The sequence below is a fragment of the Macrosteles quadrilineatus genome, unplaced genomic scaffold, assembly GCF_028750875.1.
Source record: "Macrosteles quadrilineatus isolate MER2022 unplaced genomic scaffold, UCM_ALF_1.0 Scaffold_1__1_contigs__length_201487025, whole genome shotgun sequence".
Taxonomy (NCBI): Eukaryota; Metazoa; Arthropoda; class Insecta; order Hemiptera; family Cicadellidae; genus Macrosteles; species Macrosteles quadrilineatus.
Genome location: NW_026542594.1, coordinates 18,895,464 through 18,914,667, shown reverse-complemented (window position 1 = coordinate 18,914,667; position 19,204 = coordinate 18,895,464). Strand labels below are relative to the sequence as shown.

Below are 19,204 nucleotides of genomic sequence, written 5' to 3'. Positions count from 1 at the left end.
AACTATCACTTTTGTACCAATCATTTTCCGATCCCCTGTTGATATTTTGACTAAAGATAGAGTACCGATTTACCAAATGGTACTTTAAACACCCGTACTTGTAAACGTTGAGTGGTGACTTTTTACTAGTATCCGTGTACATCACACGCTTCGGGTTATATGGTATTTCAGCTGTATAACTACTGTAAAATCTCAAACCGATTCCTTTATATTCAAACATTTCATTTACAATATTTTCCAACTCCTTTTCAGTGTACTCTTGTTTTAGTTGAGAGCGTGTAATGAATTCGATTGTTAAAAAATGAACATCTGACAAGTCGATAAAGTTTACAGGTTCTCTTCCGTTAATTTTATGTTTTTTTATCAAAACCATGTCCTCGTCAAAAAGATTTAGATTTATAAACGCGAGCTTGTCATGTTTTTCAATATTTTCACTTACCTCTGGATTTCCTTCCTGCGCGATCTTTTGGTCTTCAACACTCTTTGGCGTCTCCATGGCGACTGAATCGAAACAACACGTCTTTTTCACTTTGATTCACCATCGAGTGTATTTCGTCGAGTATTTGCAAAGCGCGACAGCGGTACATACCCGCTAAGCAGCATTTACAAGTATCTACTACATCAATTCCGGTTTCGTTTGTTTGTACACTTTCAACGCATTCTTTGTAATGTGAAAACTCGTCAGGCCCGGCGGTGTCCACTCTTTCTGTTAGATTGTGACGAGCAATATGATCGTCGAGACGATTTAAAAATTTCAACACTTTAAGTCTCTTTCTTAAAAGTTCCTCGTTCTCGACCGTCATAAATGCCGGATGGTTTTCTATATCTCGTTTGGCGTCCATGTCTCTGATGTAATTTTGCAAAATTATCCCGTCAAGATCAGAGGTCTGCGAGCGATTAATATTTTCAGCTCAGTTTCCTCAATTACAAGGCGACAGCACAAGGTGATCACGTGTCTGTGTGGCGCGCTTAGACCTTGGCCGGCCTTCGAACCCGGACCTCGGCCCTCGACCTCGGCCTTCGACCCCGGACCCGGATAACCAGTTGGCCTTGGGCGGCGTCTCAGACGGAGATCTTTCGCACGTCGCCGGTTAGTGGCGTGTAAGTGTAATGGCAATCGTGAATGATGAGGCAATATCCCCAAGTGTTGGCGGGAAACTTTTTGTTAGTTTGAATGTCCAACTTCACTTCGACAGGGCCTGTCTTCATTGAATCGTTTTGTTTCGAACAATCGATTATGTAAATGGGACATTTTGTTGTATAATCTGTAAAGTTTAATATCGGTGAGCCTACTCTACCGTAATAAGAACTTTGAAAATTTGCGTAAGCGTCGTAAAACAACGCCGTATTTGAGAGTAGAGCGTCATAAGGGTAGTATATCGAATTTAGGTACACTTTTATATCTTTTACGTCACAAGAATCGAATTGTGACATATCCTTGGTGATGTCGTTTTTCCTACCTGTTTGAAAGCCGACAATTATGTACCTCGGTTTTTCCAACTGGTTGGTCGTACGGATAGGCCAGGAAAAGGAATCACTGGTCGTAGGTAAATTCGCATACTCATGCATTTCCCACTGTCTGAACGGTATGTGAATGTGTGGGTCTTTCTCGATGTACTTATAAAGTCTGAGTTTTGCCGGATCGTTTACCATCACATGAGGCACACGCCAGTATATCTTTACGATTTCCAATTTTAAAGTACCAGCTTCAGACGTACTGACGGCGTTCAGGTCGGTCGAGGACCTCAATAAAATAAGTTCTTGTTTACTATTGACGATTACCTTTCTATAATCCTCTGCGAATCCTAAAAGAAGTCTAAGCGGTATGGAGTATATAAAGTCTTTAACATTCACTGTCTCACCAGGCCCGAACCAACAGGCGTTCTGTAACACGTTTTTTTCTTCTTCCCGGATGGAAACCAAATTTTTCAAAGTCGTCGTGATTCCCACATTTCTAGTCCTATCGATTTCTTTACCACAGATCTCATAACGAACCTCGTCAAACAAAAATGCGATACCGTTGTTTACTAAATTAACATCTAATGCTGTCGCTCCTGTTGTTTTAGTTGCCTCTACTTTACCGTGAATGACAACGTAACTATCAAACGGCAAGGTAAGAATATCCTGTTGTAAGATCGGTATTCTGACTTCGTCGTTGTTTCTATAGCTACACGAGACGTATGGTTGATGATTATGATACTCCATACTAGTGACAGAGTCATCGTACATAGCAGCGTTTTCTATCGCTAGCATTGCCATTTTTTACTACTTTAAAACCGAGAGAACGTAGAAAACGTATATTTTTACAACTTAACTGGTCAGTCTTTCTTGATGAACTGACTTTTTGTGTAGTAGTTATTTCTCTAAATAGTATTCCCATCTCTACGTCTGAGATGGAGTCTTACACATATAGGCTCTCCACGAAAATTAACCAAATTACCGTCCTGGTCTCTTAAAGATACAGACAAGTTGTTTATCGTTTGAGCGATGACAGGCAAGTAAATCACATTCTTTGGAATCTCAATTATTTTATACCCCGGAGGTTCTGCAGGATAAAACTGGTGTATGACATGGCCTTCTATACCGTTTAAAAACGAGCCTCGACTGATATTACACTCAACACGTATGGAATTCACTTTAATTATATTAATTGGCAGGTCTGATGTGTGAAGTGTTGCGGCTTCGTATACACCTGGCTTGAAACCTAACACCTGTGCCAAACTGTCTTTTTCCGAAAAGTTAACTTTTTCACTACAACACAATTCTGCTTGTAGAGTGTTATTGTTTGCTTTTAATGAGAAGGTAATATTTTCACCTAATTTAGATTTTATATATTTTTCTATGTCCTCGATCTCATAGCTTCCCTCGGGAATAACGACCTTTTTGTTTTCACCATAGTAAAACTTGTCATTGATATTTGTTTCAATGTTGGGAATTGAGTTGTAAGTTGTTAAATCGACCAGACCAAGCTCCCAATCCCCGGTACTTACATCTATTGGATATGCTAGTTCATGTGACAAAACGCTAGATGTTCCCGTGAGACAAAACATTACTAGAAAGAAACCTTAAGCACAAGTGTCCGCAAATAACTGAATCGTAATTTTGTTCTCTTTTGTAATTATAGTAAATTGTGCAATTCCCAAAATACCTCAAGAGCTCTGGTGGTGGTTTCAAACTACCAAAACTGTCATAATAATACACTCTGTTGTCTAATTTTCTAAAACATACCCAATGAGTGCCACCACCGCTTCCAGAATCCAGGTTTACTATTACTGATTCATATTTTTTGGGGTTTGAAGGTAGCATATCTCTCATGTACACTCCTCTAAAGTTTGGTATTTTAAGTAATTTTGCATATTTCTCCAACTCGTAGTTTGTTAGTGGTTTCACCGGGATTTTGATGTTTTTTTTTTCCTTGTAGTGCGTTTCTTTTTCTTGCCCGATCCTTGAACCTTTCTGTACGGTCTCAAGTATAACCCTTTACCTTTACTACTCTTGCGTTTTGGGGCTCGTTTCTTCTTGCGTCCTCCGCCGAACTTTGTTTTGGCTTTCATGGCTGTTGTAACTGTCCAGGCAGCTGCTTTTTCCACTAAAGACGAATCTGGGGCCTTGAATCTCTGCCAAGCCCGTTCAGCCAATTCTTGATCCGCACGTCTCCTGTTCTCTGAATCCTTATATCTAGAGTAGGCTATGTCGTGCACCTTACAAGCCTGATCTAATTTATTTATTCCTGGGTCCCCTCTGGCCAACCTTTTGGCTAGTTTAGTTCCAGGTCCACAATATTGATATCCTCCCGGTATATGAAGTTCGATGGGTAATAAGTCGATAGCTTTATTAAGAACCGAAGAAACTATACCTCTTCCTTGAACGGTTGTTTGTTTACATCTGAATCTCTTAGTTTTGGATTCTGACATTTTAAGTTGTTCACTTTCTTTAAGTAGAAGGTCTATTCAGTTCCTCGTCGATGAAAAGATCGTAGCTATTGGGTGGGAGAGGATGGACTTCTTCTTCTGCTCCACTCTTTTTTGCTACTGAATGATCGGCAAACAAAACTTCCCAATTTATGAAATCTTTTTCACCTCCTATCGGTATTGTAGCAGACCTACCGGTTTCCTTTTTATTTATATAATTATACAGTAACACTCCGAATTTTCTCAAGTTTTTATCATGGTAGTCTTTATTACTAGCTATTAAGCCCTCACATTTTGCAAGTCTTTCTTTAAATAATCTCAGATCCTCACGAAGTATTTCTAAGCTAGCAGTTAATGCTGAATGTTCCTTTAAACAAATGTTTTCTACAAAACGTTTTGTTGCAGCATCTCTTGGATGTCTAGGAACGGCTAAGTTATTTATTTGTTTTTTACCAGCGTCAAAGTCAGAGTCCTCACCCTGTGTCAAACACATTCGTTTTAAAGTCTGTAGATTAATAGCATCTTTTCCCTCAAGAGCGTCATCTACATTTCTCATCCTTTTAGACCCCAAATTAAAACCTCCACTCTCCAGTGGGATCAGTCTTGAATCCACATATAATTTGGACACCGCATCAAGTGATTCTACAGCCTCCCCAATGTTAGTTAGGCGCTTGCTCTTTATATCGTAGTGCCCATCAGCTGTCATATCAAATCCATCGCCTTTAGGTCCTTTGACATTTTTTTCTGAGGACTTTGAGCTGCGTCCAAACTTGTCAATCGTCATTTTAACAATGCCTTGAATCTACTATTACCAAAACCCTTTATAAAGCCGGCCTCTTTCAACTCTTCCACAATACTAATAATTTCATTCGCATGCACTTTGTTTCCAGTTTCTGTGGACATAGCTATGTGTTCAAATCGCTCCACCAACTCGTTTGGATCGTCCCAATATAACACATCGTGGTGTTTTGTATTCTTCCACGCCATACCTTTACCACGACTGGGAAATAGTTTTTGGATAATTCTGATATATTTTTGCCCTCTACTTGATTTAATTTTACCGTTATGCCTGAAACCGTCTCTATGAGCATTTGTATCAAATAGTATACTTTTGTATTTATTTAAATCTTCATTCGTGTATGTATTACTATCTGGTAGTCTTTTGAAAAGTAATTCATAAAGACCTTCAGATGCCCCATAGTTTATACCACCTATTTTTATACTTCCCTCACTATCAAAATCTAATTCTTTTCCACCTACCATCAACTTTTCACCATCTAAAAACTGAGGTCCATAAACGTAGTCTATGGTCTTTTTATTTCCACCAGCATCTCTTAGATACATATCCATATAATGCTGTGTAATGGGATTCTTAAAGTATGTCTCAATAAACTGAGTTGTTGACGCTTGTTGTTGAGGTGTGGACACTAGCGCTGACAAATCTTTACCTTTAGGTGTTGACATGGTGTCGGGGGAGAACCTTTCAGTCTCCCCCTCCTCGTCGTCATCAGTAGAATAATAATTTAACGATTGTTCTTTGTCGTCGTCGTACACATGTTCCTCCTTAATAGTTGGTTGCTCCGTTTTTATATCGGTGACGTTTTGTGGTGTTTTTCTTAGCTCTTGTATGATCGGTTTGTATTGCTTTTCAAGTAATATATCACTTTCTTCAGCTCCTTCTTTGAACATCTTATACTTGTGTTTAATAGCTTTACGCAACTCAATAAGTTTGGCAGTAAGTTGTTTACTCTTAGGTTCCATAGTGAAAACTAAAAGTTTGAGTTTTACTTTGAGAATTTAAGGTAATTCCACCTGTCTAAAGAACATTGCACGCTTTTTGTGTTTTCGTATGAAATGTATTACATCTATTAAGGAGATTCCATAACTAAAGTCCAGTCCGTTATAATAATTCTGTACTCTAGAATCAAAACGTGGTATCACATACGGTCGTATAAGACTTTTAAATATAAATGTCCTTTTCCAATCATCTCTCCACTGAGGGATTTCTGATACTATGTACACATCTTTTTCTACTGCTGTCGTCATGAACCTCTTGAGCGTATCAATTGGTCTGTGTTTGTTAATGTTCTGTAATAAAAATGAGTTCAAGAGCCAAAACTCGCATGGATTTGCCCCTGTAAACCTTTTCCACTGTTCGAGTAATTTTGAATTTGTTACAGAATACACACAATTATTCAAACTGATTCCGAATTTTTCACAATTTAAGGCAACTGTAGGTAAAGCTTCTCTTAAGAAATCTACAGTATACAACCCTTGACAGAGATTATTAACACCACTGAATGGTTTACCCCTAGGTTGAGGAGGAATGCCGTCTGGGACAACATCATAGGCAACATTATAACTTATATTTATATAACACTTTAAAGACATAGCGGTTTGATAAATCTTTAAAGGTGACCTTATCGGTATTGTTCTTTCTGTCAAAACTATACATCTACTAGCATTCGGTATCAAACATCCATATTCTAACATTCTAAACACGACTTGTGAAAAATTAACGCTTCCATGTAGATCTCGCAGGGGTAGGGTCGGTCCAAATATATCAGGAAAAGGTCTGAACCTAGAAATGAGGTTTTGCGGGTTTCTTACCGTACAGTTGTTCATATCTTCATGATACATCACTAGTTCCAATGGAACATTCTTCTTTTGACAACGGTATACAAAGTTTAACCAAGCATCCCTATTATAAGTCCTCTCACTTGCTGAGATCATAAGAAGTATTACAGGTGGTATAATTGTTGAGCTTTTAGGTCTTTTATGTCTCCAACATCTCTTGTTAAACTGAAAACCATGTGGAGGGCTTCTACTACAATAGTTGCCACAAAATTTACCTTTATCTTTGTAATAAAATGTACATAAATTTGATTTAACATTATGAAGCTTTACATCGAAACCCTTTATATCATTGTAAGTATAAATGCGCACCATTAGAAAGCCGTTATAAAACTACTAAGACCAATCCTGTATCGTCCATTATATTGATCCTGACTTTTGTCAATGACTAAAAACCCATATTTGTCTTCCCATGCCTTTGCACACAGCTCTTTGAATTTTTCAAAAGACATGTCAGTAGTCACATGATCACCATACACATGTCTCAAATTCATTTCATCTTGTTTAAACAGTATGAGAAAATTACAATTGTCTCTAATGAGCTGTTTTGGTATAGCACTGTATGTTTGTCCTAAATAAAATGTATCAATGTCATTATGCCTACCCATGGTAAAGTAGCTACGAATGTTATTATGTTTTTCACAAGATATATCATCAAATATCATGATAGAATCCGGCTCAGCCTCATTCGGGGGAATGACTAAACTGTTATCGTCGTAAGCAAAATAACCAATTTCCTTAGGCATAGCTTTCTTTAAAAACTCATATTTTGGTTGATATAGAGATTTTGAAAAAACATAAATGTTTTTAAACCTAACACCGTTTTTATCAAAAATTAAATTAAATAGAATATTTGTTTTCCCTGAAGAGCTAGGTCCACAAATTATACAACGAATAGAGTTTGGTAATAAATCCCCATGTTTGTTCCTCTTTACACATCCTGTACCGATAAACTGGTCAAAGTTCTGCACGGTTAAATGAACATTCTGTTTCTTAAGCCGCATACTGACTGATTACTCAAATGTGCTGACAGTATGATAAATACTTGATAAGGATTTGCTATTTCTTAAAATAACAAAAGATCACAGTCGCAGGTCATCAGAATGAACCCAACTATCACTATTTTTATCGTGCCCTGCCCAACGAACTAAGAGCTTATTACCCTTTCGTTTCAAAATCTTTTCCACTAAATATACATCTCCAGTCTTGGACTTACTAATTTCATCTGTATAAAACCCACCTTTTAATATTTCTCCTTTATGATCTTGAAGAATATAAGTGATTGGTCTAGTTGGTTTGACAGCATGTATTCTAAATATCTCGTTTGTCCAATTTGGTAAATATCCTTTTTTAAACATTCTTTTCGCCTTACTAATTCTAACACTGTCCCCTACTTTAAATTTGTATACCTTTTTTGGATTTGCTGCTTCATTTATTCTGTTTAATATTTGTTTTTCATGTTTTTTCTTCACTTCTTTTGGCTTCATACCAATGGTCCGATGTTTTGTATTATTATAGGAACTAGTAATATGATCTAATATGCTTACCCATTCATAACTTCCTCTTGCTGTAAATAACTTGTACATTTTTGACTTTAAAGTTCGATTTAACCTTTCAACAATACTAGCTTTTAATTCAGAGTATGTATGATAATGATTAATTTTATACATATTCATAAGTTTATTTACATGTTTATTAAACCACTCTGTACCTTGGTCTGTTTGAAAGTTTTTCATTTTATTTTTAGCTAAAATTGGTTCTAAAGCTTTAGCCACCTCTATACCAGATTTACTTTTTAGTGGTATTGCAAAAGCAAACTTGGAAAAACAATTGATCATAGTCATTATATACTTATAGCCTTTGTTAATTTTAGAATATGGTTGCATTTCCACTAAATCTGCTTGATATAAATCGTTGAGGCCCTTAAGAGTAACTTTACGTCTGAGGTAATTTTTTCTAGCAGGCCTATGTAGTTCATCAGCAATTGCCAGTCTAGCTTCCATTGTGGAAATGACCATATTATTCTGTATTACATAATTTATGTATCATATCTAATTCAGTGATTCTCATAATGTAGATAAAACTCATACTTGCAAGAAATAATATTAGTATAAAAATCTTTTCTATTGAATCATTAATATTACAGAATATCATTTTAAAACACTTAACACTGTCCTAACATGTAATTACACTCACCAAAATCTCTAAAGATACTAAATAATAATTTTGTTTACCTATATTTGACTACAATAACTATTTTTACATTACATTGTCCACTTGCATCTTAAAACATGACCGTTGAAAATGAATGATAAATTTGTGTGTTCTCATGCCCCGCTTATGGAGTCTTACATTGTTTTTTGTATCCATATGGTAAAGTGTCATGATCACCATCGTGTTTTCTCTTAGGACCTGTTATTTTGAAATCCTTTTTCTCCACAATTGTTACCACATCTCTACTCTCTGTTCTTCTAATTCTACTTTCTATAATTGGTACTGATTCACTGGTTTCACTTAAAATCATAGCTTTTAGGGATGAAAAGTTCAATTTTCTACTAGCAGACAAATTTAGGGTGATACCTTTGATTTTGCAAACTTCTCTATACTCATTTGTTACTGGGGAATAAACAACATATCCATAGGTTTTGGGACCACCAGAACAAAACTCCACAATAAATGAGCCTGGTCCATAATCTTTAGCTAACTCATCAGTCATGTCCCCTAAGTAGTCTCCAACAGGTATTTTATATAATCCTGGTCTATAGACGTAGATAACCGAGTCTGTATCATAATAGCACACTTGGTTTCCTAGTTTCTCAAGGTGTTCATATAGTTTTAGTCTGGCTTGACTTGTAGTGAAAGCTGCTAAGACCACATTGACAGTTCTTAAGCATTCGCCAACTTCTTCTAAATGCTGCCAATTTACAACGACAACTTCTTCATTGATCTCTTTAATTCTGTTTATCTGGTCTACTGGACTAACTAGGAGGTTGAACAATTCCTTAGGATCCCTAGTCACTAACGTTTTGGTCTGGTTTTGCCTCTGTCCAAACTTGCCCCAAAATGAGTTGAGCATAAGTTTGGAAAGCGAGCGCATCCCTTCATTTTTCTCGATTTTGTCAGAATCTAATGAAATTCCTTCATGGTCAAAGTAGTCTTTTATGTATCGTTGTTTTTCCTCTTCTGTTTTACACCAGTCGGGATAACCTGAAGCTTCTTGCTTGGTTTTTAAAAACTTGTCGATGAATTCTGTAAATAAACCTCCATTTTCAAAAGTAGCCATTTCATATTGCCACAACTCATATCGCTCTAGAATTACGTAGCCTTTCTCTACAGCTTTTCTTATTTCCATCATAGTCCATGTTCCTACCAAAGCTCTCTCTTCCACTCCATGGTGACACTCTCCAGAAGATGACAAGTTCTCTCCACACACACGACACAAGACAAACATTAATTTATCATTCATTTTCACCGGTAATACAGGATGATAAAGATTTGTAGGGGGTAGAATTTTACATTTAAGAAGTCCTTCAGCTTCCATTCCTCTCTTTAGACATTCTTCATCACCAACAAATATCGTAGGATGTCCTACAGGAAACATACCGTATTTGCAGACCCAAGGATAGAGAGAACAAATGTCTACGTAGAATATCTGTTCTCCTTCTTCCTTCTTACACTTATAGTATGTCTTTGAGTTTCCGGTTCGGCCCCCATAAAAAGCATCCCTCGGGTTTAGTGGGATTGTGTTTAGAATCGGGATATTGTTAAGATATTGCAATTTATTTCTCTTCTTCAAATCATCAAATTCACACTCCCACATATCTATTACATCAAACTGCTGTCGTATCCTTCCTGTTCTTTCTATGGTTCTTTCGTACCGCAAGTGTAAACTGTCTGATAGATCATCTTGAAGAGGTTCTTCTCTTTTATATGGAAAACATTTCGGACATCCATGGAAATAGCAACCATAAAATTCATAAACTATTTCTCCATCAAACCCGTCAACCTTTCCAATGCCTGGAATTTTAAATTCTCGGCTGTTGCCAGCATGTTGAATCCTCACATTTCTTTTGTCCTCTTCCAAGGCCAACCACTGTAGAGCCTTTGCAGATTGGTTATCGGCAAGACGATAACCACCTATAGGAATAATACCTATGGTGTCTGGCTTGAGGAAGTTTCTTCTAAATGCTAAGTTGCAAGCACTTGCTATAGTTACTGCTTCCAAAAATGGATCTACGTTACATTCTTTTAAAAACATCGTCCTAAATTTAATACAGGCTTGAGCCAGGATGTCCACGTCTGAAATGCAATATTCTAGGATTTCTTTTTGAAAATCAAAGGTGTAGTTATTTACAACCTGCTCATTATGCCATTCTATAAACTTTTCATACCCTTTTGTAAACATAGAGTCTGGACAGTAATACTTTTTGTCAGGGATAGGTCCGACATAGTTTTGGTGGCTCAAAGTATTGAAAAGATGTGGGAAGTATCCCTTCTTTTTTTCAGGGCCAAGATCGAATGATTTTGGGAGGTTTGCTAATGCCATAGGAAAATAGTTAATAGAGTCAATAAATCTTACATTATCAACTTCCATTAGGATGATTTTTGTCCCTCTTGAAATCAATTTTGGACTGTGTTTTGTCTCATTGTACACATACTTTAACAGAAATTGAAAATCAAAGCCCTGCCCATTGTGCGCAATTACACAAACGGATTTGAATTTCTTTTTTGCCTCCATTACATAGTTCATGAACATTTCTACAGGATTCACATTGAACACTCTTTGACGGATCATACAGTTTTCACAGTGAATGTCATCATCATTTGATATACATTGCCAGCAATACTGTTGGCTAACACAAAGATTTACAACATGAAGTTTTTTCTCTGGATCATCTTGAATGTTTTCATCTTGACGAGTTTCAAAGTCAAAAAATATAAATAAAAAGCTCTTTGCATTAGGTCTACTTGAATCTACTCTCATATAACATTTGTGGTTTGGATCAGTATATTTTAAACATACTTTACAAAACTGTTCTCCACACACATGGATCTGTTTTCTACCCTTGGGTCTTACAATCCGGTTACATTCCCCACACTTCTTTACAGATGAACAAATGTTTTTTTGGTGAGCAATAAAACAGGTTTGGTTTTTAAAATGACGGTTACAGTCAGGACAAGTAATACCATCATGTTCCAGTTTGCAGGGCGGTGAGGTTACCATACAGGCTGAACACAATGATGAACATCTATGTTCATTTTGCTTTTCATACCCAACATGACAAGCCTCACAATAGTATTTACAGGCAAATGCTGATGTTAAACTAGTTATAACATTAAAATGGCCTTCATTAAAAAGAAGGTTGATTTTTAGTTTTGCATCAGCATTGTCACCACTAAAATAGGTCTCTCTACCTCTCGTATTGTAGTTATAAACAGTTATTTTGTATTTTTTTAGATGAGACTGTAACTTTTCTAACTCTCTAATGCCAGCTCCTTCTAAAGGTATTGAAACCCTAGCTTTTGCTAACAATTTTTCAGCTCGCAACGTCTGTCTTTTACCCTTATCCTGTTTGATTGCTTTGTAAAGAGGATCATTTTTAGCATGAGCCTTTCCAACTACCAAAGCTCGAGCTAAACACAGGTTATCTATGTTTTTAATTGTAACAATTCCAATTCTACTACGACACTCTTCTGAAAAATTGTTATAGAAACCTGATCTTTTATGACCCCCAGATCCTACAGGTAGACTAACTTTAGTACACTCCACTATAAATGTATCACTAGATGTAACAGACTCTTCATTACTTTGTATAATACCCCCAAATATAGTCCACAAAACATCATCATTCACCTCCTCTGATGGTCTAAAAGCAACGTATCCAGGTTCCTTATTCTTTAAATTCAAACTTTTCAAAGTAAATCCTAAATAATCATTCGTCCCTGTACATTCACGTTTCATTTCCTCTACCAACTGAGCAAAACCACTTTTGATCCAATCAAGTTCATTATAACCAGCCGGTGGTGTATTAAATTTAAAAATGGTTTTTCTTCCAGACATTCTAAATTTTCTAACATACGTATCATGGCTTCTAACGATATGAATAGGTTCCATAGTAAAAACTACAAATATGTACTCACCATCAAACAGCCACTCGTACACTCAAAGAGAAACTAGTGAACAGCTATTGACGCAACATTTGAAACTCGCGCGCTATATAGTGTACGTCACACCCAGTTCTACCACGGGATTGGTCAACCGGAAAGCGCGCCAACTCCCCACTATATAAACGATCGTACCACCACAGTTCACAGTACACGTCTTACTTCGAAGCTACAGCGTTCTACTGTCTCTACAATCTCTTCAAGCACTTCCACGCAAATTTTACGTAAGTAATTTGAACACATTTTATTAATATTTCGATCTTTAACTTTAACTTTAATTTTGTCCTGTCCTTTATATTATTGATATATTATTATTAACTACGAGGTATTATAAGTACCTTTGAAATTATTTCACCTGTTTCTTTTATTCTTCTCTGAAATCGAACTCTATCTCTAGCCACCATCTCCCAAACTGATTTCCTTTCTTCATCAGGCAATAAGTAGACATTGGTAACAAGTGGATCAGCAAAACGTACACGTTTTTTATATATATTTTCTAACATATTGATTAGGTACCAAACAATTCTTAGTTTTATAACCTATACATTACAACTGCTACTGCCGATAATTATCATGCTTACACCAAGACTGTCAAGAAAGAATTAACTCTTGCTCAGACGGTACTAACTTTTTATCTCTAAAACAAATGGTTAAATACAGAAATACATTAGTTTGCAAATTGTTACAGAATATGGATAAGATGCTCAGTGAATTGGCTGAATTGGAAAAGTATGAGGGACCTCCAAAATACAGCTGTAAGGAGCTCACTGCTAAAGAAGGATACCCTATAACATCTATGAAGAGAACGGACAGCAAATTTGGACCATCAGTCGTTGCTGAGATAACCTTACCTGATGGTGGAGGACCAGCAATAACATTTCTCCCTCAGCGTTTTGTGACCCATCTCTCAGACGAGCAGATTGAAAATTTTAATAAAGGGGGGTTTCGATTGAAATGTACAGGGATGTCTGGTAGAAGCATAAATTTACTATTTTTTAAATAAAAAGAAACATTATTTGTATATGTATGCTGTAGTTTCATTCCTTAAAACCCAGATATCTCTCAAGTTTGATAAATTACATATATATATATATATATATATAATAACAACAACAACTAATTATATTAGCAAAACTAGTGCAGTTAGTAACATATAATGGTAAACAGTTTAGATTACAGTAAAATATAAAAGATGGTATAGAACATTTTGTTATACATATTATTGCAAATTTGTAATCAACATTGATTGTTTAACCTACGCTTATGAAATAATTAAGTTGGTATCACTATGATAATAACATATAAGTCAAGGCAAATAATATACCAGAAATATTATTAGTTTGCCTGAGGGTAGGACTATGAAACATCCAAGTTGGTACAACTATAACAATAACATATTGTATAATCTGAGATAGTCACAAAATACATCAAACAGTGCCAACACACTCTGGTGGACAAAAGCAGAACCACAATCAATTTAATACAACCATAAACAAAAACAATAGGTTTAGAGACCAGTCGACCTAGGTATCAACACACTCTGGTGGAGAAGGACGGAACCACCTTTTTTTCCCAAAACAGACGATATCAGCACACTCTGGTGGAGAAAAGCAGAACCACGATCATCTCGTGCCAAAGAAAAAAAAACATCCACGATACCGACCCCCGATGCCGGCCCTCGAAGCCGGCCCTCGTATACGACCTCGACACAAAGTCTAACATCGAGCGCCGTGGCTCAGTGGTTAGCGTTTCGGCTTCTCATGCCGCCGGACCAGGTTCCATCCCAGCTCCCGCCAAACACTTTTTGCCCTACTCCTTCCGCCATCTTTGTGACGTCATCGAGCTCTCGACCAATCAGAACGCGGGGCTCAATGCGGGGGATTTCTACTAATGAATATTATTAATGATTAATTGAACATATTAATGAAATGATAGAAATTAGGAAAATGAATATTAGGGCAGCCTTTCTGAGGAGTGATTATTAGGTGTATGAAAAAAAGTTAACATTGAAAAAAAATTTAATACTAAATAATGAATGAAATGAAATGAAATATTACAATTTATCTCCTCAGAAATTTGTATGATATGGAATGAAGGACAAATTTCGAACGAATATGAAATGGAATTCATGAATCATTTAGTATGAATTATATTTAAAGCTAGTTATGGGTCACATTAAATGATTGATATTTTTGGATGATGATGATTAAAAACTTCTTAATCTAAATTTACATAAACACAGGAACAAACATAAATGGGGAAATTAGTGAGGGTTAAGATAGTTCATGACCTGACACAGGGAAATAGCAATAGAAGCAATGTTAAGGATATGTTCTCACAGTTTTCACTTGGGAAATGGGGAAAAGGGTACACGCACTTGCGATTAAGGTTCATGACGATCTCCTCCATAATTTATGACACTTGATTAATATGGATTGAATAGGATTTTATGTACACAATGTTTTGAGAGTTTATGTTACCGAGATCTTCTTCACTATTTTCTATCTCCTCTTCTACGATCATTTTGAAGCAGATATGTGATAAGGTCTGAATAAGATATCTTCATTCTTCAGAGAAAACGTTTTTACATTTTATTTAATAGTTTACTTATTGATGTGTTTGGTGATATGTATTAATCTCCTCAAATGTCAATGTGCTGTCCTTTAGTGGATTACTTTGTTGATCATTGAAGTTGTGCGTTGTGCTATCATACTCATATATATTATACTATTATGGTACTTATTGTACATCATATTATAAAAATTATCATTTATATTATTATTTGGCCTATGGCTATTATTAACTACTATTTGACATATTTGTCCTTCATGATGACACAAATTAAACTTCACTGTAACATTGTTATTGTTGATTTGCATATTGATTTCATTTGTATTAAAATTCAAATCCATTTTAAGGGCGGATAGTACATCGACTCCAAGGATGACTGGCTTTATTAAGTTTGGCACTATCAAATATTCAGTAAGCACGGTATGTTTATTAATTGTGGTTGGGACATATATTGTTCGGGAAACACGCTTACTCTTTTCTCCTACAGCAGTTTTTATAACGGTATTATTTACAGGGAGTTCTTCAAATGGTTGTAGGTTTATTCTGTTTTCTTGAAACCATGATTCGGCTATACATGTAACTGACGAACCTGAATCAATTAAGGCATTTGTGTTGATGTTATTTAATTTTATGTTAATTTCTGGGCAGTTAATTTGAATGTAATTTTTGTTGACATTAGCTTCGGATTCATCTTCTAAGAGAAAGTTTTTATCACATAACATATTATTTGTCTGAATATGGTTAAGTATATGATTCCTAGATTGACCGAGGATTTCGTATTTTGGCGCTGTATTCAATGAAGAATCAGTTGACATAATTCTTTCTCGGCCGTAATCTACAGCGCCGAGTGGTTTTCCGACCTCTGTGGAGATCGTGAAACACGAGAACTTGAATGGTGGCTGTTTAATTGTGGATCCATGGGTGGAGCAGTCGGGGCAATAGACAAGTTGGGATTTTGTCTAAACATCGCACATATTTGGTTTTGTTCCTTAGTAGGATGATTCCGATTATAATTGTAGTTTTGGCCATAGTTCCGGTCCGGGTAGTGGTCACGCTGGTACGGTTTGTTGTCTCGGTGTGCCCGTTGGTACTGTTGGTACTCATTACCATTGTTTCCGTTGTATCGGTAATTTTGTTGATTCCAATGACGTTGGTTGTTCTGTGCATGATTATCGCTGTGTTGGTAGTTTTGGCGGTTCATCTTGGGCACGTAAGCTTGTTGGTTGGTAAATCGATCATGATAACGTTGCTGGTTCTGTATGTTAGGGCTAGAGGGTCTGCTGTTCTGGTGACTGTTGTTGTAGCTCTTAACTTTCTTCGGTCCGTCTCGAATGTCATCCTTCTGGAGAAGTCGTTCCATGGCTCTTATTGTGGTGATATTTTGCACATTAACACTATCCTGGATGATTGGATCGAATCGCTCTGCCAATAATGATACGATCTCCTCTTCACTTAAACTAGGGGAGATGGATTGCAATAAAAGTACACGTTCGGTTAAATATTCCGTACGGCTCAAAGTTCCATTAGCTCGATATTTTTCAGACTCAATCTTGGCTTTTATTCCTCTTTGGACGGCTTGACTCAAATATTTGCACTCAAATTCCTTAACAAAATGGTCCCAATCAAGAATGTCTGATCTGATTAGTTGTAACCATCGGGATGCGGGTCCTTCAAATGACGTTTCCAATAGGTCTTTAAGGTATTCAGTTTGATCGCAGTTCATATTCCTTTCGATCCCTCTCTCGTAATATCGCTTAAGTTCGCGCAGATATTCCATTGGGTTACCGCTTCGTCCATTAAATTTCGGCAATTGACGATCATTGTTCTCATTACCGCTACAGATTACTTGAATCGCACCTGCTTGTCCATTTATTGGGTTAGCTTGCTTTAAGTTGTTTACTTCAGACTCACATTTGATTAAATTTTGGTTGAGAGTTTGAATTTCGAGCTGTTGTGTTTCAATTAATCTAGTTTGTCGGGTGATTTTAGGCAATACTTAATTTTGTAGGGCAGTTAAATTTATTTTTGAGTTACGTTCATTGTCAAGTTGTGTTTTAACTGTGATTTCTTCTATTTTCTGCTCAAAATTAGATTTATGTTCTTCTAACTGTGATTTTACTGTTGAGATTATTTGTTCTTGGAATTTGTTATGCTCTATTTCTGAATTAGATTGTTGTTTTGATATGCTATTAACAACAAATTGCTTCAACTGATTTTGAGAGTCTTCAATTTTTAACATTAGCCGATCATTTAATTTAGCTGTTTCTTCAGTTAAAATACTTTGTGTTAATTTTATGGCATTTATTTCTGATTTTATTTCAATTTGACTTTCTCTAGTTTCACGTATTTGCGATTCAAATGCGTTTCTACAAGCTTGGATTTCTTGGTAGGTTTCGTTTATTTTATTGTTAAAGGTTTGAATTAGTTTAGCTTCAGTTTGATTAATCTGCAGTTTTGTTATTTCTTGGATTTCTGATTTAGTTTCACGGATTTCGTTTTTAGTTTCACGGATTTCTGACTTTAATTCTGCAGTTATTTCTGACTTTAATTCAGCACTGGTTTGTTCAAACTTATTACTCAAGTTGGTCATAAGGTTAACTAACATGTTCATATCGATTGTGGGTGTCTGTACTGGAGGATTTGTGACGTTTAATTCATCAGTTGAAGTGTTGGAATGAGTAAGGAGCTCGTGATTCACATTATGAACGGACTGAGACTGTGTTTGAGTGATATCAGCTGTTCGACGGCTGTCTGCAATATCGTCTATCATCACATTTGTCGAGGTTCGGGGAACGTCGTTTAAGTCCGGCTGCATTCGGCACGACGGCACTGTGTTTTTGGTCGGTGGCGTTTCGGCTAGAAGAGGCAGTTTGGGTGGCGGAACAAAACCGGTTAAAGTCGAATGATCAACGCTGTCTGATTGGTCAATGGATCCGGTGAACGGTTGGTAGTCGTTGAAATTTGAGGCTTCTTCTCGGGTTTGTTGTTGTTCTGCTTGTTGCTCAAAATGGCTGCCGTGTGTTCTGTCATTTATGTCGTCGTCGTCTGAAGAACTCGACAATCTATCCAGAGACGCGTAGTTTCGTTTAGGCCGTAAATTATACTTATTTTCCGACATTTTAATGTGAAATGTGTTAGGTCATGCGTGGTTATTAAATATGCGATGTTGTTGTGTTGATTATTTTGGGAAACAGGGGCAATTACGGGACAAATTAACAATGCAAACTCTTAAATCTAACAAACTTATAGGCTAGTTATGGTGAGAATTGCAATAAAGTTAATGAGCTATTCAAGCCCCACGTTGGGCGCCAATTTGTAAACTCACCTTACAATATTCATTTAGGCTAGGCCTATTCTATAAATGTTTAAAGTTAACAAAGATAAGGATTACAAAAGGTGTTTTATTTAAACAAATGAACAATTAACATGCAATGAGAAAAGGCTTGACGTTACAATGAAAGGATTGACAATGTTGTATGGGGTTAAAATTAAATTGAAATAAAAGATAAATTTGAATAATAACTTGAAGGTTCAAATAATTTAGATGTGATTTATCTCAGGGTAGGGTGTCGTGCTGGCTTGAATACTGATAATTAATAAATTTAATAGCGTCCAAATAGGCCTAATTAAAGTGTTAAATTTACACAATCTCAACAATGGAAAATCTAATTTTGGTGTTGTCCAAAAGGTAAGTCCAATTAGTATAAAATTTAAAAGAGTTTAAAGAAAAGGTTATACTTAATTTTGAAGATAATGATTGAGTTGAGGCTCTTGAGGTTTAGGCTACTATATGATATAACTTGAAACTTGAAATGAACTTGATTCTTGATAAATGAATTTGATTTAACTTTGGTAAAAATGTTGAGTCCTTCTTCTAATAATTTCAACTTCTCAATGGCTTCCTTCTCTCTCAATTCCAATGT

At 36.2% G+C, this 19,204-nt stretch overlaps 3 protein-coding genes across 3 annotated transcripts; all 3 read right to left on the bottom strand.

The window, feature by feature from the left end:
* Positions 1–1,062: 1,062 nt before the first annotated feature.
* Positions 1,063–2,259, bottom strand: LOC128995012 (uncharacterized). The gene has a single exon (XM_054419880.1). It carries the CDS (start codon positions 2,257–2,259, stop codon positions 1,063–1,065), a length of 1,197 nt encoding a protein of 398 aa, XP_054275855.1.
* A 6,624-nt stretch (positions 2,260–8,883) lies between these two features.
* LOC128995002 (uncharacterized) lies at positions 8,884–10,803 on the bottom strand. Its single transcript, XM_054419870.1, has one exon. It carries the CDS (start codon positions 10,801–10,803, stop codon positions 8,884–8,886), a length of 1,920 nt encoding a protein of 639 aa, XP_054275845.1.
* Positions 10,804–16,116: 5,313 nt separating this feature from the next.
* On the bottom strand, positions 16,117–18,399 carry LOC128994992 (GATA zinc finger domain-containing protein 14-like). Its single transcript, XM_054419859.1, has 2 exons — positions 17,885–18,399; positions 16,117–16,738 (listed from the first exon to the last, which is right to left on the bottom strand). Exons 1-2 carry the CDS (start codon positions 18,397–18,399, stop codon positions 16,117–16,119), a joined length of 1,137 nt encoding a protein of 378 aa, XP_054275834.1.
* Between the last annotated feature and the right edge of the window lie 805 nt (positions 18,400–19,204).